Genomic DNA, 27,026 nt, shown 5'->3' on the forward strand with positions numbered 1-27,026 from the left:
GAAAATATTTTTTTTTTTTCAATTTTCGGTCTGTTTAGATCGCCCCAAAAAAATAAATAAATAGCAGAGGCAATCAAATACCATCAAAAGAAAGTTCCATTTGTGGGGGGGAAGGAAGCAAATTTAGTTTGGGTACAGCGTTGTATGACCGCGCAATTACCAGTTAAAGTGACGCAGTGCCAAATTGTAAAAAATAGGATTTTTATAACTACTTGCCTGTAAAATCCTTTTCTTTGAAGCACATCATGGGACACAGAGCCATAGTAGTTTCTATGTGGGTTATAGGCAACCTTCAGGTGATGGACACTGGCACGCCCTAAATTAAAAAGTGCACTCCCTATATAATCCCTCCCACTGGTGGGAGTACCTCAGTTTTGTAGCAAAGCAACACACGTGTATACCAAGAAGGGAGGGACCTCTGTGTCCCGTAATATACTTCAAAGAAAAGGATTTCACTGGTAAGCCGTTATAAAAATCCTATTTTCTTATCATACATCACGGGACACAGAGCCATAATAGTTACTATGTGGAAAAGGAGGAATTTTCCTCTTTAAACCATAAGTTTGAACAATCATTTGATGAATCCATTTAGAAATAATAGATTTCGATGCTGCCTGTCCTCTTTTAGGACCATCTTGCAACACAACCAAAACATTTGTTTATGAATCTGAGTGGTCACTTTCAATAGGCATTGACCGCTCTCACCACATCAAGAGAATGTAGTGACCTTTCTTTCACAGAAATGAAGTTCTGGAAAAAATAAAATAAAAATGAAGGCAGCACAATATCCTGGTTTAAATGAAAACCCGATACTACCTTCGGTATGAATTCAGGATGAGGCCGCAATACAACCTCATCCTTATGAACAACCGATACTTGTACTGGTTTCCGGGTCCAGCTCTCAAAAGAGAAACATTCACAGGCAAAAACCTAATTTTTTCAGACACAAGGCCCGGGTACCATTCAATTCGGCCAGAAAGACACCTTGAATGAATCTGTCTGCATAGCCTATAACCCACATAGAAACTATTATGGTTCTGTGTCCCGTGATGTATGATAACAAAGTGCTCTGGTCAGGAAGGGGGTAAATTCTTCCGGGGCTGAAGTGGTTAAGTTAGAACGCAAGTGTCCCAATGCTTGCTATGCCCTGACGTCCACTACACTGTAAGGTGCTGCAGCAGAGCAGAGGCTAGAGCAGAGGCTGAAGCTGAGGCCAGAACCACCGACCGCTGTACTTGGCACAACTGGACCAGGAGCCTGTCAACACAAGCACAGCTGTGGCCCGGAAACTGGCAAAACGGCATACATGCATTAAGATCACCACACACACGCTATGCTGGTGCTCCACCTTTGAACACGGCTACAGCAGCATAGCTCTCAACACAGAAGTCTTACCTTACGTCATCCCAAAGCACAAGGAAACACAGTAAAGGGTGACTTCCACCTGCTCCACTATTAGAGGTACTTACCCAGTCCTGCTGCAGGCCCAATCTTCACTCCACCACAGTGGGCATGCCCTGTAGGTCCTTCTGGGACTTGACTACCCCTCTTAAGAGTATCACTGCCCTGGACCTGTAAAGATCTCTTGCAGTAAGTCACCAAGTATACAGGAGATATAAGTATACTGGAGATCGCTGCCAGCTCAATATGGCAACAAACACGCAGGGCCTGTGTACAGTCCCTGTTGACATGCAGGCATTAGAGGACCCATCTGGATAAAGCCCATCTCTCCCCCATCAGGGGTACTTTGAATAGGCCATTAAACAAAGCCTAAGCATGTGACACAAGATCTTTAGAAAGACATCAGTAGGACATCACATAAAGACACTAGCTAAAACCTGAGGCTTTGCTAAGCTGGGAGGAGTTATACCTGGGCAGGCAATGCATGTCAGTGATTGTTTACCTGACAGTGACAGCATAATCCAAGTAGTCATGAATATGAAGTGCCCTGTGATGTAAAATAGTTAACTTGGCTAACAGATGTGTCAAACTACAAACTTCTGGAAGAAAAAAATAAAAAATAAAGAGTGTTGCAGCCAGCACAGCCATGTAAATTTTTAACAACCCAACCCTCCCCCCAAAATAAAAACTTCATCAATCAGGCATCCAACACACAAAACTATAAGTCACTATTTTATTTGTCTGCTGCCAAAACAAAACAAATAAAAGTTATTATAATAACTTTAGGTGCCACCAGAAATCCATGACACCTGTACACTGCAATGAAAATGACATAAAAAAAAAAAAATAAAAAAAAAAAAAAAGCTTATAATTAAGCACCGAGACCATGTAGGGACACGGTCGCAAACTTACAGTTAGCTGCACATTGCAGTGAAGCATGAAAATAGAGCAAGGATGAAAAATAAATACCTAAATGCATAAAACATTGTAGCATGTTCCTCTGTATTTTTTCTTTTTTAGAGGATATTACGAGAAGAGACTATATTGTCTGCCCCCAGTCGCTTAATGCTCCCCTTTAGTTCCATGTATCCATATAAAATGGCTCCAGCCAGTCTACATCATATTACAGAAATGAGATCTTGGCTTCAGACCTCTCATTTTATTTTGCATTCTTTGGCAGAATATGCAATTAAAAAAAGAACAGTGAGCCCCATTTTATGTTTAAAACATAGCCCATAAAAACATAACTGTTTTTCTACTGAGGTCAACTTAGCACTTTTACCTCTCTTCTTGGAAGTAAACCAACACTTCAATTTTAATATAAACACAATCTGGTATTGACGCTTGGTGCTAAAACAAGATCTCAAGCACTTAAGTAAATTGAGCATTACACTGGAAAGGTCCAATCTTCCCATGGCGGTCAGTGGATATATCAGACATAATTAACGTCCACTGCGAGTTTGGGAACCTTTTTGTACAACTGTCAAAAATTAAATGGGCAGATGTTCTCATGTGTCCTTCGAGTTGGTTTCCCATCTCCTGCACTCATCGGTCCATTTCATCCAGTAGTGGTGTGGCATCCCCTGCGACAGACATGGGTGTACTCTCTATCATAGGACTTGGAGACGGACGAGGGGTTAACCGCTGCTTCTGTTTTCGCCTCTCTGCCTCTTTTTCATGCAGCCACTGTTCAGCCATTTTGCCCCAATCAATAGGGGTCTGACTACTGGTTCTGGTAAAAGACAAGATCAGAATGTAGAATTTGGAATGATGCATCACAAAAAAAAAAAAAAAAAGTCAGCCTGCAGCTGTACTAAGCACGTTATTGGCTAACATTCAAGAGCCTGCAAGTGGATGAAGATGCCCGTGCTTGTTTATCAGCAACAAACAAGAACGTTTTTACATAAAGCTAAATTAAGAAAACGGTTATACACAGGTGACTCAAAATAACTAGGATACACCTGTCTCCTACTATACATACTCTAGCCATTAATGGTAGAACCAGCAAAGAAACAGTATGCTGCCTGCTGATCTGAAAGCAAATCTTTGGCCAACCAACTACTTCTGGTATCTGTACATGATCAAATTTGTATATAAAGAGCCTGGCTTATCTTAACCCCTTCTCAACCAGCTCCGGCGTCCCTTTAATAGGGTCTGTACTCTCGGGAGCCAACCACCAATCACAGTGGGGATCGAGAGCTCCTTTTGAAAGCTTAGTACTCTTTGCTGGGAGCACACAGTGAGCGTGCTCTCAACATTGGCTGCCTGGTGACACATATGTGCAATGTTTGAGTCTTAAAGCCTACTCTTGCCACTGCACATAAGTTACGCTGGTGGTCATAGATTAAAATGTGAGCACTGCTATAACAAGATATCTTCTAGGTCTTTGTCTTCCTGCTTCCTTTGCCGTAGTGTGTGTTGGGCATCCTAACAAATAAGGAGGGCAGGAAGGAGTAAACTATGCATTGGTCAGGAAAAATGCCTAAACTTTTTTCCGCTAATGAGGCCTCATGTACACTGGACGTTATAAAAATGACACTAGCGTTAGCTGTAGAATGAGTTCTGCAGTGTTTCTGCAGTAGAGTTTATTCGCTTTACTGACACATACCTATGGCTCAAAAACGATGATAAAGGCAGGATAGCCATGTTTTCCAATTTTTATTAAAGTTAGAGCGTTTTTAAAGAGGAAAAACTCCTCTTAAAAACCCACTAGTTCTAGGTTTGCTTTGTGAAACACAGATACAAACTGGTTATATTTATAAATTCAGGCTGTTTAACAAAATAAGGCCGGGTTCATACTGCTCGGACATGAAAGTCGTGCGACTCTGTAGCAACTTCTGGAATGCCCATGTAATCTTCCTGTAATGTCGGATCCAAATCGCATCGATTAGGATAAGGCTCTGACTTGGATACGACTTCCATTCAATTCAATTGGCTGAAATTGGACAGAAGTCGGACCAATGTAGCGCAGGAACCTTTTCCTAAGTCGGACCAACACGACAAGTCACAGCAGTTATGACGGCTCTCATTGGGAAAGCTAATGGCTCCCGCTGCTTTCTCAGCCAATGAGGAAGAGATCCGAGAGAGCCACTGCTCTTGTGCACATCAATGGAACAAGATGGGGCTCAGTTAAGCATTGGGGGGGCTGCTGCACACAATTTTTTTTTTTACTTTTATGCATATAATGCGTTATGAGAAAAAGCCTAGCTATAAAATAAATAAAACAAATCCAATTTGATTATGAACAGATCCTATACTTACTTGGATTGCTGCCTGTGTCGGGAACTTGATGTTGATGAACTTTGTGAATGAGAGGACTGTGGTGTGGGCGCGGGGGTTGGTGTAGCACTTGGCGGTAGTTGATGGTACTGTGGTGTTGTTATAGGTTGGCTGGGAGTAGCATAAGAGTAGCTGGGGGTCATCAGAGGTGTAGCCATAGGCTGCTGTGCTGGAGTCGCAAAAACCTAAGAAGGAAAAAAATAAAACAAATAGTAACCATACCAAGGTAAACAGATAAAGATTGTTAATGCATCATATGCAGAAAATTTAAGAAACCAAAAAAGGAAATGCTTCCAACAGTATAATATGCTAGAGCTGGAAAACAGTCAAAACAAAATTAAAGCAAAAAAAAAAAAAAGGCTGAAAATACTCACCTTTCCAATGGTCCCCCCTCTGGCGCCGGCATCTTCTCGTGTACTGCTTTTTGGGCCTCTTCATTGGCTGGCGCGGGATGATGTCACTCCTGCACATGCGCAGGAGCTAGTCATCCCAGCAGATAGGATCAGGCTGGCTGCTGTAAGATGAGCTGCACATGCGCAGTTCAGCTTAGCTTACATTCCGGGGATAGCCTTGCTCAGGCACATAGGTGTAGTTTATTGCAGAAAAGACCAGGTAGTGTACAAGGTGTAAAAAATGTTTATCCTTTCCTCTTCCAGGGAGATCTACCAAATACTAAGCAAGGGCTGTCTGTGCAACATATGCCCAATTAGCAACTATGGTCAAAATCCAAAAATTACGTACATAATACAGTGGCATTAACACAACCGTCCCATGTGCAACAGTTTCATTACTCTGTGATCCTGCCAGCGAGTCTGGTTTTCAACTTATTTCAAAGTGGAACTAAAGGTAGCAATACTTACCTCTGTTCCAACAGTCTGATGGCCATGAGGTCTCTTGACAGCATCTTCTGCCTAGTTTTGGCCTTTTTGATTGGCCAATGCAGGATGACATCAATCGCACGCATGTGCGAGAATCATTCATTCTGGCACACTTAAATGGCCAATGCAGGATGGACGACATTGTTGTGCATGTGTCGTTTATATTCTGCAGAGTATTGCAGACAGGCAGGTAATTGTTTTCCTACTCAATAGCTTTTATTAATGCAGTATAGGACATGGTTCCCGGAATACAAGAAAATGGTAATAAGAGATCTCAGATTAGAGAGAACTGGTAGTTAGGCATTGATCATAATCAGTTAGTACAGAAAAAAATAAAATAAAAAGTTAACTGTCATATGGAGCCATAAGTTAACACCAAGACAACAATGCAAAAGAGCAAGATAAAAACGGAGTGGCTGCAAAGGCCAATAGTGCATGTCAGGTTGTGTTCTCTACAAAGTTATGAAGGTCCAAGTCAGATCTTTATTTTTTTGCAGAGACATTGCATGTTTCTTCTGCAATAAAGGGTCTGCCTTTTTGAGGATAAAAAATAAAAATAGGAAGTTGCGTTTAGTTCCGCTTTAACAGCCTAAGTTGTTTGGCAAAAGGTGGCAGTTAGAAGGTTGAGACAACTTCAACAGGGGTGCTTACAATGGTCAGCTATTTATATTTAAAAAAAAAAATATTGCTGGAACTGCTCAAAAAGGTGTTAACTGGAGTTTGGCTTTACATTGTTAATCACTACTATAAAGTATCATCTAAATCTGCTAGTCCATCTAATGCTACCATCTCCAATGTTTGGCAAAGCTGCTGTCCAAGGGTGACTACGTTGCTTCTCTATAGAAGAAAGTGCGAACCTAGCAACTCTAAAACAGGAAGTGCGTTACTGGCCAACCAGCAGTGAAAAAGGAATAGCCTGGGAAAATGGAAATAACTATAGCCACCACATGCAATGATTTGTAAGCTACAATATATACACTTTTTGTTTTTAAGTTTATTAATGCCTTGTAACTTACATACATTTATTATTATAGCGCAATAACACAACAAAAAAGCGATCCGGAATCATTGATTACTGCCCGTGTCTGATAAAGACTATAACAGATAAACTAAAAAAAAAAAAAAAAAAAAAAAAAAAAAAAAAAAAAGGAGGATACTCACATGATAAGCACTGCTTCCACCTCCACTGCCTCCACCATAACCATACTGACTGGATGCCCATTGGGCTGGTGTGGCATTGGGATTTTGCCCATGTCCAGTAACTGCAGCAATAGCGTTAAACATTTGGGAGGTCATGTTTTGCGGTAGAGCATTCACGGCACGGGTCAGGTCTGAAACCAGAAAATAAAAAAAGTAGTCCAAACAGCGAAGAAAACTAGTTTACATTAAGAAATTAAACATGGCCACTTACCTGCAAGATTAATATTGGCAGGAGTGGCACTCATGGAGGCCGGAGTCCTAGTTCTACTGCTGCTACTAGGCGTAATACCTGTTGAATACAAAATGTATATGTCTACAACAAGTCTATTGAAGGTATGCAATTTTGGCTCAAATTTGTGAGTAGCACAAAGTAAAAGAAAATAAATGCCAGAGCCCTTTTGAGTAATCAGTTCACAATTTTTTCATCCTTGCTATGTAGTCTTCACATTACTAACAGACCACAAGTCACTCACCTGGTACAGGGTCTTGGTAGTGGTCTTTGAACCATCGGAAAAGGCCATTGACTGTAGGGAATATCTGCCCTCTATATCTGAAACCTTCCGGTGTCACCGTTACGTACTCAATTCTAAAACAGAACATATTGACAGGATAAGGTTTATTACCCAAAAAAAAAAAAAAAAAAAAAAAAAAAAAAAAAAAAAAAAAAAAAAAAGGGGGGGCCTTTATAGATTGTTATCAGCAATCACAGCACTGACCTTGGCTTAGCTCGGGGCTGATAACCTAACAAAAATTTTCCTGGGAGCTCCTTATTAGCAGCAATGAAGTATGGAATGAATGTAGGCTTTTCCTTCTTTGTCTTTATCAATAATTCCTCTAATTTCTGGATATGGACAATGAAAAAAAAAACAGTTTTATAAGAAATTATATACCGGACTGAAGACAAGACAGACAACTGTAGCCTGCTATGTACAGAATATGCATGAAGAAAAAAAAATACAATTTTGATTTACCTGTAAATTCCATATATTGGACAGGACATCACACGTGTAGGCACAGACCATAGGTGATCTGCTGTTACCTTCAGGTGACTGGACACTAGCAAAAATTTGCTGGGAGCCCTCTTCTCTTAACCCATCCCCCACTGTCACCCTGGTTCAATCTCAAAACTGGGACTCCAGTTTTGTAGCAAGTAATAACTAGAAACACAAAAGGAGTGGAACCTCTGTCCTGTATCATGCTCCAAGTTAGTTAAAATTCCCATTATCTAAATCATACCACACATGACACAGGATAAGCAGTAATAGACTGAGTGAGGGATGACCCCAAGCAATAAACTGAGGGGTGGACAACAACGGCAACAGGACCACAACAAACAAAAGTCAACGGACATCAAAACACTCAGATGACAGCTTAAACAACCTTGAACCTGAAGCTCACATCAACAGATGCCTGGAACTTGGAGGAGGTATGAAAAGAAGACTAGGTGGCTGCTTTGCAGACCTGAAAAATGGATGCCCAATGCAGAAAGGCACAAGAAACATCAAGAGATCGGGTGGAATGGGTCCTGATAGGAGAACCCTTTCCTTGTGGGCATAAGCTCTGGAAAATGGCTGCCTGAGCCACCTAGCCATGGTGGAAGATTAAGCAGGATGTCCCTTTCTTGGGACCTACAGGGAGGACAAAAATGAAATTTGTTTTCTGTCTATTCCACCTCTCAGATCCCCTTATATCCCTGCCCAACCTGATTAAAGAACTCAAACATATTGGTACCCTTTCCAATTTTAAAATAAATTACACAAAAATCAGAAATTCTACCCATTCAACTGACTCTCACCTTAAACAGCCTCAAGACTGCCTTCCCTTTTACATGGGCTAAGTCATCTCTAAAGTATCTAGGCATACAACTTACAGTTTTGATACCTTATATACTGCTAACTACCCCCAGTTACTTATTACAGTTAAACGAGATGTTATGCAATGGACGCAGACTGCTTTCACGTGGTTGGGATGGGAGAACAGCATAAAAATAAATATTTTGCCACGTACACTCTTCTTCCTCCAAATGATAGCGATACCCTTGCCAAAACCTTTTTTTGATCGCCTGTCCAGCATGCAGCGAGTTTTTCTGGAACACACGAAAACCTAGAATAGTCCTAAGGGTGTTGAAATGCCCTAAGTGCGAGGAGGGTTTGAGTATCCCAGACATACGACGCTACTATCGAGCCATGGTTCTGCAGAGGATACTCAACTGGTGCGTGCTTCCATACCCACTCCAAACTATGGGTCTCCTTGGAAAAGAGCCTGGTGGGCAGAAACCTAAATTATGCTCCATAGTTAAGCCGAGAACACAGTGGGCTATTTGATACAACCTCCCCACTGACTAAGCATGTGCTTTCAGTATGGGACAAGATTAACCCACTTTTTGAAATAGCCCCTCCTGTGTCCCGGTGGCCCTGTTGGTTTCTGTCCCCGTCTCCACCCCCCCCCCCCCCCCCCCCCGGGTGAGCAAATTGCCTTTTTTTGGGCCATGGGTGGATGATGGCAATGCCAGTTGTGGTAAGCTTATGAAAGACAGTAAGCTCTTAAGTTTCGGCACCCTACAAGCCAGACACCAAGGCTCCCGCATGAATTTCTGTAGATATAGGAAAGACCACCACTTCTTTGAAATACATGGCCACTCCATTAGGGATCCCTCCCTCATCACCTCATTCGAACAACTATTTATAAATGGCGAACAGATATCCCATATGGTGTCTGAATTATACTGGCTACTAAGCTCTGCCATATGTAAACCTAAACACACCTATATCAGAAGGTGGGAAAAAGACTTGGGACACGAACTTACGGAAACACAACTAACTCGCCTATATAAACTAACCCGTTCATCTTCTATTGATTCTAAAACTCAAGAAACAAAATTATAAAACAACGTCCCACAAGTACCGGTGGACTTGACACGCATTTACCCCTCTGGGTCTGAGCTTTGCTGGAGAGGATGTGGATACAGAGGCACGCTAATTTGCATATGGTGGCAATGTCCCGCTGTTAAGCCCTTTTGGGAGGACATTAAAGATCAGATAAAAGTGAAACTGGGGTTGGATGTTCCTCTGTCCCCGATACTACATGTTCCCCCGATCCCAGTTAGCCAATATAAGAAATAGCACACTACCCCACTTACTCAATGCAGCGAGGCGTTTGCTCCCAATTTATTGGAAGCAACCCAGAATGCCTGCTCGGGAAGAATGGGTCACCAAGGTGAATGATATTCGCGAAGCGGAGGAATGTATAGCAACCTGCAGGGGCTCCAGAGACCGTTTTACCTGTATCTGGGCACCCTGGTCCGACTATGTTTCAGACTCAAACCACGTGCCCTCCAGCTTGGACATGGCTTTGCTAGAACTAGCAGACCCATCCTTTAAGACTCCTAGACCTCAGAAACTCTAGAGAATAGAGAAATGTCTATTCTTTCCTAGTCATACAGCAGTTGCTGGCCTCTGGATGGAACGTCTATCTCGACCAGGTGACATGTGCTCAGTGTGTACGAGACTGCAGCGCCCCCCCCCCCCCCCCCCCACACACACACACAAGGTCTTGGGTATGATCTGGCCGCTCCCCCTATCCCCCCCTCCCCCCCCCCCCCATCTTTTTCACTCCTTTTCTATGTTCTCTTTCCTAAACCCCCTTAGGAACTACATGTACTCTTTGTTGCTTAGATGCTGGCCTAGAATTTATTCAGACTAACAGACACAATGCCAGATGCCTCTACGCCTGCAAGAAAGGCCCCCTAATTTTTTCTTTTTTGGGGGGCACTGTGTATCCCTGCAGGGCATTTTAAAACACTCCTCCCGGTGCCCCCGGCGCACACATCGGCGAGGTTTGTAGGAAGCTAAGTTGCCCGCTCACTAGTATCTAAACTGAAAAAAACTAGGGCTTTACATAAAGATAACAGAGATCCTATTTGTATACAATGAAGAGGGATGATTACGTTTCTATTAATTTGCAAGACCTAGTATCATAAAAAATAACGCACTCATTTGTGCCTGCTATACAATTACCCTTACAATGCTGAGTCAGGAAATCAAAGATACAAATTAAAATGCACAGCCACACTAACCTTTTTATCTCCACAATTGCAGTCCTGGTAATATTTGTGGTTAATAAGATCTCTTGCAAAAGATGCCATGGGCTGCACAAATCGAGCAATAATTTCATCTAAGTCTTCAAACTCCTAAAGAAGACAGAAACACAAAATATTCAGGAGGGAGGGAGAGGGAGAGAAAACCTAAATAGATGGATTCTAAACCACGTATGCTTTGCCACAAGGTTACATTCAAAAGCACAAAGAAACAACTGACAGCAGTAGATTTAACAGTCACTGTTCTAGTAAATAGGCTTCAGCAAGCTGTCAAAATGTGCCAACTAGAACGGAACAAAAAAACAGAGCTCTCTTCATGTGCTTGCAACGGTATATATTGCATAAACCTAAATAAATTAAAGCGATCTTAAAATGTACCTATACAGGGAGCACACAATGTGCTCATTTCCACATACCTCAGTGTTAATCCACAGTGTTGACCCCAAACTGAAGGCATTCTCCTTCCCTTCCTCTCGCACATCCACATGTTGGTAAATACCTTCGCTAACCTTCCATGTGACCGTTAGATGATTCTCCCCCTTACTGCTTGGTCGAATAATGACATCACCCTGGTCCATTGTCTCCATCATCTTTTCGGCTTGCTTGAAGTTAATATTGTGGAAAGAGGGATGTGCAATGACACGCTTTATGTAAGCTGAAAATGCAAAAATGCACACATGAAATGGTTAGTTAAGGGCCTAGGAGTTGGCAGATTACACTAGAATCCTATAAAAAAAAAAAAAAAAAAAAAAAAAGAGCTTGTATGTTGACCCAAAAAGAATGCTGTGCAGACAATTAAGCCATCAAACACTACCAGAGATGAATTTAGCAAATACTGCGGCAAGTTGTATGCCTTCACATCTGATTGCGGCTTTCATTTTTTTTTTTTTTTTTTTTTTTTTTTTTTACAAGTATAGGTTTAATACCTTTCTGTGTAGGACTGCTGTATATGCATATACCCATAAAGAAACAGCACTAAGGTCTGTTAGAAACTGATGACAGAATTGATTGATTGGGTATTTCATGCATAAATTGTGTGGACAGCAAGCTCTAGAATATATGCTTTCTAGCAGGTCCATAGAGGACTAACACCTATGGATCACCTTTAAGATATACAACACGTCTTTCTGGACTCTTAGGCCCCATTCACACCCGAGCATTTTGTAGCTTGAAGCCTGAAGCTACAAGATGCTGGGAGGGGAAAAAAATCCATTATTCTCTAAGGAGATGGTTCAAATCTCCACTCCAAAACGCCTGAAACTCAAACAAGTTCTGGAACTTTTTTTAGGCAGATTTGGGCGTTTTTCTGCTTTTTACATTGGTGACCTTTTGACCTGTACAAAATTGCGCCAAAAACCGTGGTAAAATCGTGCGCCTTTCTGCCTGAGACCGTTACACTCAGGTGTGAATGGGGCCCTAAGCAGTTTTGCAAATTTTCCATCACCAGTCAGCTATTGAGATTAAAATCGTCATCTATTCATCTGAATCATCTGTTATGAGCATGTAATGAATAAGCAAATACAACCAATTTACACATGTAGGTCAAATGAATCACTTGTGTCATCTTACATCATTGCTCTTTGGCAGCCCATCACTTTAAACTTGAAACCAAAGGGGTGCACAAAAGAACCACATAATGCTTGTGCACCCCCCCTTTTGTTTCAGATTCACCCTGGATACCCAATCCAACTTTAGGGATGGCAGCATAGGATCTACCTACTGACAGTTTGTTTTATTTGGTACAAAGCAACACCTCCAAGAAGCTAATTGTTCAATGTTTATGACTACTTTATCTTTTTAATTTACTTTTCTCTATTTGGGTCACTAGGTCGTCTGTGCATAGCAAAGACCTCTTATTTTTGGCATAAGGGCATATTGACCCTTGTACTATATTATCCATTACAGGGGTAGGCAACCTTTGAGAAATGGAGATCTATCTACTTGGACAACATTGAAGAGATCAAAGATCCCCAGGGTGCAGCACATCCTTTTTACATTTTATTGGGGGCTTGCTAGTTTATTTAAAAAAGAAAGAAAGCAGTAAAAAAAAAAAACCTAGAAAAATCTACTAAAATGAATAAGTAAAAATATAAAAACTTACCCTAAGTGAACTTCAGTGGGAGACAGGGGTAGGCAGCAAAAAATGTGGGCGTCAATTTGCCGCCGCTCTTAAAGTGCTGCCATAACCATTGGACCCACTGGGACCCATGGTAGGGCCAGCCCTGTCCAAGAAGCTATACAGCAAAAAAGGAAATTCAGGAGCCGAAAACAGTTCCAATGGAACTAAAATGCAGTACCGCTTTCTTAATGTCCAACCTTCAACATGTACTATACTGTATAAACCATAGTTTTGCTGTATCCCAGAAAATACATAACCACATATGGAAAATCTTGTAATAAAAAATACACACAACCATCTACTGCCTGTCACAGCCACAGGCTTAAACTATGGCTTTCACATCCACCAACTCTACTCAAATGTGCTAGCAGTCAGGAGCTTACTACTCACTTGTACGCTGCTGTTTCTTCTTCAGCTCTTCATCCTGTTTGAGATGTGTAGCCTCTGTGTCAAAGTCATAATAAGTGTCCTTGGGTAACTTCCACTCATTGTTTTTGTCCGACAGGTCTGAGGATCGGCATGTCAAGTCCACACTAAACTTCTCAATGTTGATTTTCATTATCCGACAATGGACAGTCATGCCCACCTACATTGGAAAGAAACAGTCATATCAGTCTTACACACCAACTCATAGCCATCCCAAAACAAATCGCCCTACAATACTGTCACATACCTTTACTCTTTCTTCGGGTCGTTTAACTACTTTATCACTAATAAATTTTGTTGGAATGAAGCCAGTCACACCATTGTCTAGACGGGCTTTAACACCAACAGCCTGACCAGGGCAAGAGCCGCTGTCGAAATGATTCCATACCTACAACAAAAATGAATAACCTAATTATCACATAAAACAAGACCAATACTCGTACACATTACATTTATTTTTTTAAGACGACATACCTCACTAAGCTCTGGGAAATTATCTTGTTGGCAAAATGGACACTGCCAAAGTCCTGTCTCATCATTCCTAATAGCTTGGTCATAACTTTCTCCTTGAGGTCGTCTATGTGCAATACCAATAACACTGCAGGTGATCAATTTACCTGATAAAAAAAAAAAAAAAAGAAAATCAATACAGCTCTGAAGCATGCAAGTTAGCCAGGGATTTTAAAACACAAGAAAATACATTTACTAAATGAAAACTTTACAAATATGCCATGTAGGATGAAATTTAGCAGGAAAAAGCAAATCACCTATGTAGAACGTCTCTGGCGTTTCTTTGGTCAGCATGTTAAAAACCTCCTCGGGGTTAGGTGATCTGTAAGGCGTTCGTAGGTCTTTGTACCTGCAGCTAAGCTCAGCTCGAATATCATACAATGTGATATGTTTATCGCCATAACCCTGAAAGGGATGGTGAAAGTTCATTGTTCGGGTTCAAATACATTTTAAATGGATGAAAAAAAAAAAGGAAAAAAATAAATAAAAAGTACCTGTCTCTCAAGTTCTTCAGCAAATGCATCCAAGTCCAGATCCTTCAGTCTCTCTGGATTTTCTAGAATCTCTTCTAGAGCTCCAGCAGGGTTGGCATCTTCAGCAGACTCGTCATACTCTAAAGCATCAACTGCCATTTTGCGTGCCCATTCATAGGTTTCAGGGTGCACTCGTGAGCCATCCAATACTTCAATATAGGAATCCGTACTAGATTGAGAAAATGCTACACTGTTAGGATGCTGGAGAAAAAGTACTAATCCTTTACTATATTATCTTGGTTCTAAGTCAAAGAATTTATAGATTATAGATGCAAAATAAAAAATTCCCCATTTGGTGGAAAGGAAATCAGATTACTACTCTGGATGAAGTTGTCGGAATACATAGGAGAGCTTCCAAGACAGCCTATGTTGCAAAACCATCAACGGAAATGAACAGACTGATGGCCCAGAGCTAAGAATAAGTTGTAAAACAGTCGACTTCCTAAAGACAGATGCAGTAGGTATGTTAACCTTGACAATTATGTTTTTTTTTCTATATACTGTTTATTCTAAGCAAATATACAACATATGAAAAAAATTGTGGCTTTATCCAAAGGACATGTTGCAGAGTTATAATAAATGGACCAGTAAAATACAGGATTTAGCTCTTACCCATTAAAGCGGCGTTCCACCCAAAAATGGAACTTCCGCTTTAAGGGAAGGTGACCCCCTGGCATGCCACATTTGGTATATCATTTTGGGGGGGGGGGGGGGGGGCAGATACTCTTTTTAGAGGGTCCCAGCTCCCACTTCCTCCCGGAGCACCGGTAGGGAGATCATCCCTCTCCCCCTTCCTTTCAGAAATCATCTGGGACATGTCACAGGTCCCAGATGATTGCCTGGGCAGTCACGGCTCGCAAATGCGCAGTGCGTGCTTGGCGTCACCCACAGTAACAATGTCGGTGACGCAGAGGGGGGAGACTAGCAAGGCTTCGTTCCCCCTCATCGCTGGACCCTGGGACAGGTAAGTGTCCAATTGTTAAAAGTCAGCAGCTGCAGTATTTGTAGCTGCTGAATATATTATTAATTTGTTTAAGCGGAACTCCACTTTAGGTAACAAATTGTAAGAACTGATTCTCATTTTATCGTCATTATATTTCAGCTTTTCAACGAGTGCTGATAATTGCAACAGTATTCTTCACTCAAATGTTAACTTTTTACTGAATGAGAATTCAAGACACTCCACATTTACAGTATAAATCGGGTTCACGGTTCTAAAAGGAAATCTGACCTGCGAGTAGGACATAAACCTATTACAGTCAACGCTTCCATAGTCAGGCAAAGACCGTGCCAATTCAAACCTGGATCTGTGCAGCTTTGTACACACTGATCAAGATAGTCAGCTCCCAGCATTGGAAGGTAGCCTCGACTGCAGCAGGTAATATCCATTCTGTCAAATCCTCTGGCGTTGTTTTACAGTATTTTAACAAAATGAAATTCAGCTACAGCTTATATCTAATTTAAAAAGCTTGAATGTCAGAAAACTAAAATACAAACCTATCACCAAGAGAGTTTGTGTCAATCTTGATAAAACCAGCACAGTTGATAAAAACTTTGGGACCCATATGACACATTGTAACCAGCTGGGTACGATTTTCTAGACGTGTATTGTTTTGTTTGAGAATCTGAGAAAAGAAAAAAAAAAATTATAATTTAAAGACCTAAAGACAGTAAACAATGAATTTCTCTTACCTGCTGGAAACTAAATGGAAAGCTATATGTGTATTTATGTATACAGATAAATGAAAAAGATCTGTCGCTCCTGAATAAGCGTGCTTTGCCCTGTGAAATGCGTTTATTGTGGAAATTTCATCCATTATGCTTATGACTGTAAATACTTAGAACTATTTGTGTGAATATTTGTGCAATATATTGTGATGACAAACAAACGTTCTAAGGGTTGATTTTAACTTGGAGTCTAAAATAACCCTTTGCTACATTTTATAGTTAAACTGACTGCAGTGGTACCATGGAAGTCCTATTGGTTATTTTGGAACGGCATTTAATTTACACTATTTTCAGTTCTTCACTCCTGGGATGTGGACCGCAGAGATCGCTGGCCAATGAGCACTGGCGCCCCCTTGGTTGTTGATGTAAGCCACAGCCCAGACATTGTCTGACCGCACCCTGATAGGGTGTCAATGCAGTAGAGGGGGTCCAATGTTATCACACGATTATTTGTTTTTTTTTGTCAGTGTCCAATTCCTCCTGCAGGCAACAGTATAACGCAATCTCGCTGAGTTAAGTGTTACTCAATGAAGGAGAAAATTTAAATTTTTCACAGAAGCAAGTTTGATATTGACTGTGATGTCTCCACATGTGAACATATGGGGGAAGCATTAATAAATTCACCTATTTCTAAACTGCCATGAATTATACTTGCCTTCAGTAAATGAGTGCCTTTACGTGGTCCAAGGCCACACACATATTGGATCAGGGACTGTGTGTACGGGTGAGCAATAGCTCTGTTAACATCAACTCCAACCTCATTGACTCTGTTGATGAATTCACAATAAAGGGCGTTCAGCAGTTCCTCTTTCACTACTTGATCCTAAGAGGGAAAAAAAAAAAAAAAAAAATAAATATATAAAACAAGCTTTGACATTCATATTAAAGATCAGCTAGACTGGAAAGAGGTAGAAGTTACCTGCAATGGGTGAAGTTTCAGACAAAGGATGTCATCATCAGTGCTGCAGACTTGGGAAAATTCAATAAGGGGATCCTGGACACGGCGAGCAATAGAAACCGCTTGGCGTAAAATTGGGGGATAGTCCCGGAAATCGCTCTGTGGAATAAATTGCTTAAAAATCAAACCTGAGTGTTGAGTTTAACCTCTTCCCACTGGCTCCCGCTGTCCCTTCAAGTGAATCCCCATGCCAGAGGGGTTTCCTGCAACTTTCTGATCATAATATTGCTGTGATTGGCTGTCACTGAATTCATGCGATTGAGAGCCCATCAAACTGGCTTACGATATTCAACAGTAACCAGGAGCCATCAGTGATGGCGCTAAGACTGCAAGACAGATTGTGCTCTCAGCACAACACATCGACACTTTTCATATGCAAACATGTAGCAGCACAGAATAAAGTGCTCCTCTATGCTGCTAGTGTGAAGGGGGTTAAAAAAACAAATTTTATGTTCTGTAATGAATATAGTGAAAAAAAAAAGAACAGACAAGAAAAGATAAGATGCAATTTACTTGCAGTAATGTTTCCCTTTAAGAAACCTAAACGTTTTTTCCAGTTTTTTTCCCCATGTTCCAGGTTTCATGCTTACCTCAGATTTTTTACTGTTCATATACAAAACAGCTAGCTCATTATCAACCATCTCCACCCCAATAGAAGACATCTGCTGTGCTTGCTCCAGCTCATGAACAATTCGTTTAACATCCTCAATCATCATCTGTGCATCTCTGTAGAAAAATGAACTCCAGTTACAATAGAAGTCTTAATCACACCTATAAATGTTCAAACAATATCAGAATCAAGATGTCAAGCCTTTTTGTATCAGAGTACACAAAATAGATACGGCTGCACATCCAGACAAAGTTGAGAAACAACTTTCACAATGTGAAGAGATATGGTCTTGGCAAACCCTTAATATAATAGCCCCAAGAGAAAAATACTGCAGTCCAAAAAGAACATTCCCAAGTTAAACTATGGAATTTATGAATCTTAAGAAAACATTTTCAGATGTATTGCCTCCTAAGGCACCAAGCTACAACAGAGCATTCACTTCCAATGCATAGTGGTAAAGTCCAGTAGAAAGCGCATACCCATGTGCTTTTTGCTTAGGGTCCAATCTCCTAAGGTCTCCTAGTGGTCTTCAAACTGCAGCCCATTAGGGCACTTTTCCCCCAGCTTTGGGTGGCACAGTGGTGTAGTGGTTAGCACTCTCACCTAGCAGTAAAAAGGGTCGCTGGTTCAAATCCCAACCATGACACTACCTGCCTGGACTATGCATGTTCTCCCTGTGCGGGTTTCCTCCGGGTACTCTGGTTTCCTCCCACACTCCAAAGACATGCAGGTAGGTAGGTTAATTGGTTTCTGTCCAAAATTGGCCCTAGTATATGAATGGGGACCTTGGATTGTGGGATCCTTGAGGGTAGGGACTGGTGTGAGAGTGTGCAATCTACAGGGATAGGGACAATTGTAGACACTCACTCAGGTTGAACTGGTGTCTTTATTCAACCTTACTAACTATGCAACTATGATGCAAGACATTATTCCTCCCACTAACACCAACAATGGGACATAAATCCTATTAACGACCTCAACAACAGGGCACAATTCCTCATACCAACACGAATGGTGGGGCACTATTCCTCCCCCTAATGCTAAAGCTGCTCTGTTTACATCCCCTGATGCCAGCACAATTGCTACTCCCATTGGCCATAGTCCAGCACCCCCCCCCCCCCAGGGTCTGAAGGACTATTAATTGGCCCTTTGTGTAGAAAGTTTGGAGAACCCCCCCCATCCTAAGACATACTGCAGCTAATACTCCAGCGAGCTGCAGACCCTTCCCCTCACAAATATTCAGAGGCATATGCTAACAGTAAATTTAAATAAGAGGGAATCTTACCGATTCTCACTAGCAATGGCAACAACATGAGGTTTCTTGCTAATCAAAAATTTTTTTAGGCTTTCCATGTCCTGAGCCTGTTAGATGTAAAAGATGCCAATATTAGTTCACAACTTCTGGATGTTTTTCAATAAATAATTCTTAATAAGGTCAACACTACCTTACGCTCTCTTTCCTCCTCCCTCCAAGCATTCTTCCGCTTTGTAAAGTACGGCAAGCGCAGGAAGTCAGTGACCTCACCTTCCCCATTAATTAGAGAGCAAAAAACAGGGTGGTCTCTGGGGGGGGGAAAAAAAAAATACATAAAAAAAAAAAAAGGGTAAAAGTAATAGATAACAAGAAAAGGAAAATCCAAAAGCAGGGAAAAGGGCACAAAACCCAGTTCCATTTATAAACATACAGTACCTTGCTGAAGAAAAAGCTATACCCAAAACACGAATTCCTTTCCCTTGGCTCTCCTCCATAAAATCATCATCTTCCTCCACTTGTTGATCTGGCCGATATGAGGCTACCTTCAACCAGTTGTACATTTTACGGCTACACGCCTAGCAAAACAAAATATATTGAGATTCATTCAGGTTGATCAAATTTATTTTTGTGACGACAAAGATGGCCATAGCCAGGTCATGAAAGTTGGCAATGATACCTGTAGATTTAATTTGGGCTAAACCGCCCTGAATTATGGTTAACAAACAGCTATCCGCAATACTGAAGGACACACTTAAACGGTTTAAGAAAACCTGGAGCCCCTGGATTCAATATCTATCTGGCGACACCCAGGCTTCACTTGGTTTAGATAGCGGTCTGGGTTGGCACATCCTTCCTCCTCTACTTTCTAGTCCTTTCCCCTTTTTCTTAGAGTCTAGGTCCCCATTCTGATTGTGTGGAATGTCGACTCCCATTTGAGTTGTGAAGTCACCCCTACCAATTGGAGGTCAGGAGCCAAATATTATGCCTATGGACGAGATTGTGGCGTGCGTATTTGGCGAATAGGATAGATGTATCCTGTTGAGACTTGGCTGTGAAGCTCACCTTGTGCCTCAGTGGTTTACAGCCAAGATAAAGTGGCTAACTTGACCCTTAGGCTCATTTAAGTTGCCAAGTACCAAGGTGGTAAGATTTTGTTATTCTTGTTTATGAGGCTAGGCTCACCACAAACCATGGACTTCAAGGAGGTGCCGATTTCCTTACCATATGTAAAAAAAAATAAATTTATCTTTATTTTTGTAAGTTTATGGAGATGTATGGCTCGGCAAACATCCTATAATGTGATTTATACCGTATATACTCGAGTATAAGCCGAGATTTTCAGCCTCTTTTTTGAGGCTGAAAGTGCCCCCCTCGGCTTATACTCGAGTCACCGCTGTCTGACTGCCCGAACAGCGTGTCGAGCAGACAGACAGCGGCCATTCTACCTTTCAAAAGCCGCGCCTCCGCCTCCGCCTGTGATAGGCGGAACACTCAATTTCCCAGCAGTCAGTGTTCCGCCTATCACGGACATCGGCTCATCCTCGGATGAGCCGATGTCCGTGATAGGCGGAACACTGACTGCTGGGAAATTGAGTGTTCCGCCTATCACAGGCGGAGGCGCGGCTTTTGAACAGGGGAATGGCCGCCAGGGCGCCGACGAAGAGCGGCGATCCTGGCATGGGACGACACGGAGGCTCGGGACGGGACGACACGGAGGCTCGGGACGGGACCGGACGGAGGCTCGGGACACAGGTAGGCTGGACACACAAGGCTGCATGGACACACACACACACACACACACACACACACACAGGGATGGATGGATGGACACACACACACACACACACACACAGGGATGGATGGACACACACACACACACAGGGATGGATGGATGGATGGACACACACACACACAGGGATGGATGGATGGATGGACACACACACACACACACACACACACACACAGGGATGGATGGATGGATGGACGCACACACACACAGGGATGGATGGATGGACACACACACAGGGATGGATGGATGGACACACACACAGGGATGGACGGACACACAGGGATGGACGGACACACACAGGGATGGACAGGCATATCTCACCCTCGGCTTATACACGAGTCAATAGGTTTCCCAGTTTTTTGGGGGTAAATTGGGGGCCTCGGCTTATACTCGGGTCGGCCTATACTCGAGTATATACGGTACCTTTCTTTCATAAAATACTTTTTAATAACAATTACTGGAAACAAAAATATATTATACACAGTGGCCAATAATATGTCTGCATCAGATAAGATTTAAAAACTGTGAAAAGGCCTTATTTCTAGCATGATGTAAAACTAGAAAATGTACCATATTTGGTCTCTCACCTTAACAACATATTCTTTGGCCTCCAGGAGGAGTTTACTTTTCAACTCTTTACCCATTTGAGGGTAAATGAACTGCTTTAGGCCCCTTTCAATGGCCAGTGTGCGCTGTCTGTTCCACTCCTGAACCTGGTGACTGAACTCGTCTCTGTAATAGAATTGCTTGATCTCCTCAAAATAGGTCTGCTCATTTCCAAAGCTGTGAAATGAGGAAGAAATAACTATAAAATTTACTTTAAGCAACAAATTAAAGAATTATATAATTCAGATGCTTTGATTAGATTTGCCTTCATATATAAAACACAGATAAAGCTGCCAAACCAAAATAAAAACACAAAATAAAAAATAAACTCAATCAAAATTTTTTGCTGTAGCTGCTCAAGCAAGTTCCTCCGTTACAGTATTTATGACAGCAGTCCTGAAACCTTCATATGCTACATCAACTCAGGGTATATTAGGTCAACTATGTACTATACTTTTTCTTTTTTTCCCCATACGATTATTAAACTATAGACAATGATAGTACTATAGATTTTTTTTTAACTACAGGTTTACATTTAAAAAAAAAAAAAGAAAAGAAACTGTCAAACACATACTGGTGCTGGGGAAGCCACTGTTTAGAAAAGTCATCTACAGAAGAGCAAATTATCCGAAATAAGCAGAAACAAATTCTTCGGGCCATGTCACACCAGTGACAAGAACTTAGAAGTCTCTACATGCTAAAAACTCATATACTAAATATTAAGAAATAACAATAAATGAGATGAGTAACAACATTGCCAATGTTATAGCATCTACAAACTAAGGTATATATACACTGCAATTTACGCAGCTATAGACACTACACTGTAATGGTTGTGGTCAGCAACTTATAGTACGCTGTGATAGGGTGGTGGACAATATGACGCTAACAGGAACTGGCTGAGAGTGTCACTAACGGCCAGTGACATTAATAAAGTGATCATACTGTACAAATACGCAGGCTGGGAAGGGGTTAACATCTAAAGACAATCAAGGTGTTAAATGTATAACATGCCTAACAATGTTTAATGTGTGCTAGTTTTACTTTATCTGGCTGTTTTTATCCTTTCTGCTTTGCAAGGGAAACAAATAGCCAGATCGCTGATCAGTGTGCCGAGGTGGGTCTGTGTGTTCTGTGCTGTGATTGGATACAGCCAATAAGCAGATTTCAGCCCTGAATCATTGGCTGGGACCAGCTGATAAAATCCACATGACTACTGTGGGCAGGCAGCAAGAAGTTAATAAAGCAACACAATTTGACCACTATGGCAACAGATATTCCACACTTACCCCTCAACATCCTTCATATCTATGTTGATCTCAATGGAAATTAAACCCTCTTCTTCTGCAATGCACATCTTGAGAAACTGATCATCCCGAAGCTCCTTCACAAGTTTATTTTTCAGATACTTAAAAGCATATGCAAAATGGGCTTCATCCACTTCCTGCACATTAGAAAAACAGAATACTAAGTAACAAAAGCTAGTTTTGCGTTTTCCTAGTGAACATTAAGAAAGCTAAAATATTCTTTGAGTGAAATGCATTCAAAAAGCACAAACTTGCCTTTCTGCCTTTCTTGGTGGGCACAACATTGATTTTGCCCCGTTCTTGGAAGGTCTGCCTCAGGACTTGTCTAACTAAAGGTTCTCTGGCAATTTGCAGTGCAACCATATAGCGGGCCCCCTCGAGCACTGCCTCGGGCGTTGTGAACTGACTGTAAATAAATAAATTATATTATAAGACTAAGCCTTATGTAGGCATGCTTTAACAGAGTTTATGCCAACTAGCTATGATTAAATGGTTTTAACTATAGCTTCACTTCTAAACATCGGTTTAATGCATGGTATTAGTACAGTGACAGAAGGAAACTAAATGAGCAACTGTGGAGTTATGATCTGATATCCATGATATGCACTCTATTAACAGATGTTTATTTGCATGTAAAACAAAAGCTTGGACTAACCTGCACACATAATCTTTGGCAAGCTCTAAAGGCTCAGCTGGAAACTGCTCAGTCTCATGTCTCTGGTAACTGTCTCGCAGGTTTTCTCCAAACTGTTCTGGTGTAAGACCAAACTTCTTTGCCAAGCCATCTGTGAGATTTCATAAGATATGCTGGACTCAGTAAATTATCAGAATTTGGGCTTGTAGTGAATGGCATCCTAAAGCCAGGAATACTTGCAAGTGATATACAAATATATCAAAGGGCAAAAAAAAACTTAAAAACCACAGTAGAATTTATACAAAGATGATCTCTAGGGAAATACCTGGCAGCATGGTCAACTATTAGATTGTCTTAGGTTAAATTCTCACCAAGGAGGGCGTGCGAGGTCTGCAAGTTAACTGACTGCATAGATTTTGTCTGGGTGTTTAGGATTTGTGCCGCAATGTAAAAATACATTGGCATTTTAAAATAGGTAATACCTATGGGCTTGATTTACTAAAGGCTTTGAAAATCATTACAAAATAAATAAATAGTGTGAGTTATGTGCGAAAGTAAACAGAAATTTGCTTTTCTCATTATTAGATGGACTATAAGTTCCATCAAGTTCAGTGCATTAAACAATAAATACAGTATTTATAAGGATAAGTTCACCTTTCAGGGGCTCGCCCACACAGCTACATCATTAATTTACAGTGATCTGTGAATCAGTGAACTACAAGTTTCATCTGCTACTGCGGCAGATGGCTTGTGGTTTGCAAAGGACTACCAATGTGTTGATCAGCGCACTCGTAGTCCCACACACTTCAGCTTTCGAACTGACATTTACCTGCAAAAATACAAAATGTACATTTTTTTTCCCCCTTTACAAACCTAGATTTAACTTTTTTTTTTTTTTTTATAAACAGAACAAGGGGTGGTACTTATTTTCAATGCAAAGTTTCCCTTATGTTGTTGACTGCTACTGAAATCAGAAGTCAAGCTGATCATATTAACCCTCCAAGCACCAAAAGAGTATGGCTGCAATGTATAGCAGGGGAAACTTTATATTGCATTGAATGTAAGTAACCACCCCTTGTTCTCATAAAAAAAAAAAAAGTATGATGAATATTTATCAACCATCTCAACATCTTGTGCGGCGCTTTACAACATTAGGACAGATAGTACAGTTACAACACAGGAGGAATCCGAAATCCCTGATCTTTAGAGCTTACAAACTAAGAGGGAGGGTCAAGTGATACAAAAAGGTAATAGCTGTAGGGGATAAGCTGATGAAGAAAATGAAAAGTACAGTTGCTAGGAGTAGGCAGGATCGGCTTTTCTGAAGAGAAAAGTTTTCAGGGATCGCCTAAAAGTGGATAAAGTTGGAGATAGGAGGACAGATTGGGGTAGGGAATTCCAAAGGATGGGAAAGGCTCAGGAGAAGTCCTGGAGGAGAGTATGACAGGAGGCAACTAGGGAGACAGAGCAGGAGGTCTTGGGAAGAACGAAGAGTACGCTTTGGTTGGTATTCAGAGACTAGGTTAGTGATGTAGCTGGGAGCAGAGTTGTGGATGGCTTTGTAAATTGTTAGTATTTTTTATTTAATTTGTTGGGAGAATGAGTGGCAGCCAGTGGAGGGATTGGCAGAGAAAAAAAAATAAATAAATCGCAGAGCGGTTTGTAAGGTGGATGAGTCTGGCATCAGCATTCAAGATGGACTGAAGGGGGGGGGTGGATAACCTATTTAAAAGCAAACCAATGAGAAGGGAATTGCAGTAGTTGAGGTGAGAGATAACCAGGGAGTTTTGTGGTTTCATTGGTTAGGAAGGGACATATATTGGAGATGTTGTGTAGATAGCAGCGGCAAGCTTTGGAAAGCGATTAAATGTGGGGCCGAAAGGAGTTTAGAGTCCAGGAGAACACCTAGCACCTTGGCATACGGGTATGGGGCGATGGTTGTGCCATTGCTCTTAGAGAAATCAGGGGGGAAGATGTGTGCCACTAAACTTAATCTGGCCATACAAGGATCAACATTTGGCCATTTCAGCAGGGACCAGACAAATTTTAATCCATGTATGGGCAGGCTGGTTGGACAGACCGACTTCTTCACAACCACCCTGCTGGATTTTCTCTGCTTGATCAGCACCACTGGCTTAGCCGGCAGCACTGATCATTGTGTTCCGACGTTGGGGAGGTCTACCTGCTGACATTATACAATAGCTCAGTGGGGAGGATTTCCCTTACATACTGAGTGTATTGTTGGGGGAACTGAATAATTTTTCATTTCTGAGCGAAAGAGAGAGACTCATCTATGTACTGCTTTAGGCTTTAAGTGCCACAATATGCTTGCATATCAAAGAGGGGACACTTACCAAGACCAGCTCCTTGGCAGATTGAATACATATCTCTACGAGAAGCCTGCTTTAACTCTGGTCCCTTCTGCTCCTCCTCCTCTTGTTCTACAGGCTCAGCCCCTGGAAATTATTCAAAGCAATTATAAATATTTGTAATGTTACAAAGCAGACAAGGAAATTGACAATTAATAAAACTGTCAGGAAGAGTCTATTTTTAACATTATACTACAAACCACAGCGCAAATGGTACCAAATAACTAAAGTTACTAAAAGTGAAAACACTGTGCATACTCCATAAAGTTTTAATATAAAAAAAACAAACCACAAAAAAGTTTCAACAATAATTTTCAACATACTGATCCTATATTTGAAATTAAGCATGTCAGAGATTAAAGACTATTAAACCACTTTTTTGCCCCCCCGAGTTCGTATAAAATCAGCCCAAGTGTCTTTATTTTCCTGTATTGTGTTAGATGTAAATATTTGAAGCCCTGTTCACACCAGAGTGTTTTTCAGCTCTGAAGCTCCAAAATACCCGACAAGCAAAATCCCATTCATTTAAGAGGCCCCCATTCAAATATGAGCGTTTTATCACCTGAAGCTCAAAAAAGTACATGAGCTTTTTCTTTGGCAGATTACAAGCATTTTTGGCCCCAGAGACTTTAATAGAAATGCCTGACTCGAGCAGAAAAACACTGGCTGGCCAGAATTTAGGCCTGGCTGGTGGGACTAAAATTCTGTCTGCTCCTACTGTACAATGCATTTTTTATTACCGTTTTTCCTTCCTTAGAGTAGGTTTACAAGTGCAATAGGTACATGCTCTTATAAAAAAAAAAAAAAAAGTTCACATGCTCGGATTGCCTTTCAGAGGTGCTTGACAGTTGTTCAGAAGGCGATTTTACCTCCTCATTGCCCGATTTAAACCTTTAATTTCTGCACTACTGTGCCACAAATCGCATGCATTGCACAGCCATTATAGGTAAAAAATAAATAAAAAAAAACACAAGCAGCGAGGAGGCAACATATGGTCTCGTCACCATCTTTTAAACACGGTCTGATCGCTTTTTAGAGCAGCAGCAATGCCTGCTGCACTTGCTAATGAGAACATTTGGCAGAAGCACTTTTAGGGCTTGTTCACACACAAGGTTGGGGGGATTGCCAACACCCGGCAGAGGCAGCAGCCAAAAAAGGTATACACATGCTGACACAGGAATGATATCCCCCCTTGTGATTTTCAGTGAGCACTATGCCCGTCAACCGCGACCCATTCAAGTCAATGCGGCCATTCTGCAAGCGCCCCACCACTGCGTGCTTCTGTGGGGTCCAAGGGGTTAAAGCAGCTAGTGAGGTGGCCATACAAT

The 27,026-nt window shown here is 41.4% G+C and overlaps 1 protein-coding gene across 2 annotated transcripts in view; it reads right to left on the reverse strand.

Annotated features, from left to right (window-relative positions):
• Positions 1-2,120: 2,120 nt before the first annotated feature.
• The window catches only part of SUPT6H (SPT6 homolog, histone chaperone and transcription elongation factor), a 70,568-nt gene continuing 45,662 nt past the window's right edge, over positions 2,121-27,026 (reverse strand). Inside the window, exons 13-37 of one of the 2 annotated variants that reach the window (XM_077480414.1) lie at positions 25,684-25,785; positions 23,351-23,480; positions 22,951-23,101; positions 22,678-22,832; positions 21,370-21,565; positions 19,429-19,568; positions 19,184-19,301; positions 19,024-19,100; positions 17,719-17,854; positions 17,090-17,227; positions 16,826-16,993; positions 15,940-16,067; positions 14,404-14,611; positions 14,167-14,314; positions 13,874-14,016; positions 13,647-13,787; positions 13,364-13,559; positions 11,271-11,509; positions 10,834-10,947; positions 7,475-7,599; positions 7,232-7,344; positions 6,970-7,047; positions 6,720-6,889; positions 4,663-4,865; positions 2,121-3,133 (exon numbers count right to left, since the gene is read on the reverse strand). In XM_077480414.1, the coding sequence (XP_077336540.1) occupies positions 2,947-3,133; positions 4,663-4,865; positions 6,720-6,889; positions 6,970-7,047; positions 7,232-7,344; positions 7,475-7,599; positions 10,834-10,947; positions 11,271-11,509; positions 13,364-13,559; positions 13,647-13,787; positions 13,874-14,016; positions 14,167-14,314; positions 14,404-14,611; positions 15,940-16,067; positions 16,826-16,993; positions 17,090-17,227; positions 17,719-17,854; positions 19,024-19,100; positions 19,184-19,301; positions 19,429-19,568; positions 21,370-21,565; positions 22,678-22,832; positions 22,951-23,101; positions 23,351-23,480; positions 25,684-25,785 (3,704 nt within the window). In that variant the 3' untranslated portion in view covers positions 2,121-2,946. Of the gene's footprint in view, positions 3,134-4,662; positions 4,866-6,719; positions 6,890-6,969; positions 7,048-7,231; positions 7,345-7,474; positions 7,600-10,833; positions 10,948-11,270; positions 11,510-13,363; positions 13,560-13,646; positions 13,788-13,873; positions 14,017-14,166; positions 14,315-14,403; positions 14,612-15,939; positions 16,068-16,825; positions 16,994-17,089; positions 17,228-17,718; positions 17,855-19,023; positions 19,101-19,183; positions 19,302-19,428; positions 19,569-21,369; positions 21,566-22,677; positions 22,833-22,946; positions 23,102-23,350; positions 23,481-25,683; positions 25,786-27,026 lie in introns of both variants that reach the window. The other variant, XM_077480415.1, reaches the window with a different exon arrangement.

This window comes from Lithobates pipiens, unplaced genomic scaffold, assembly GCF_037356315.1.
Source record: "Lithobates pipiens isolate NorthernLeopardFrog02 unplaced genomic scaffold, aLitPip1_a1.2 Scaffold_16, whole genome shotgun sequence".
Taxonomy (NCBI): domain Eukaryota; kingdom Metazoa; phylum Chordata; class Amphibia; order Anura; family Ranidae; genus Lithobates; species Lithobates pipiens.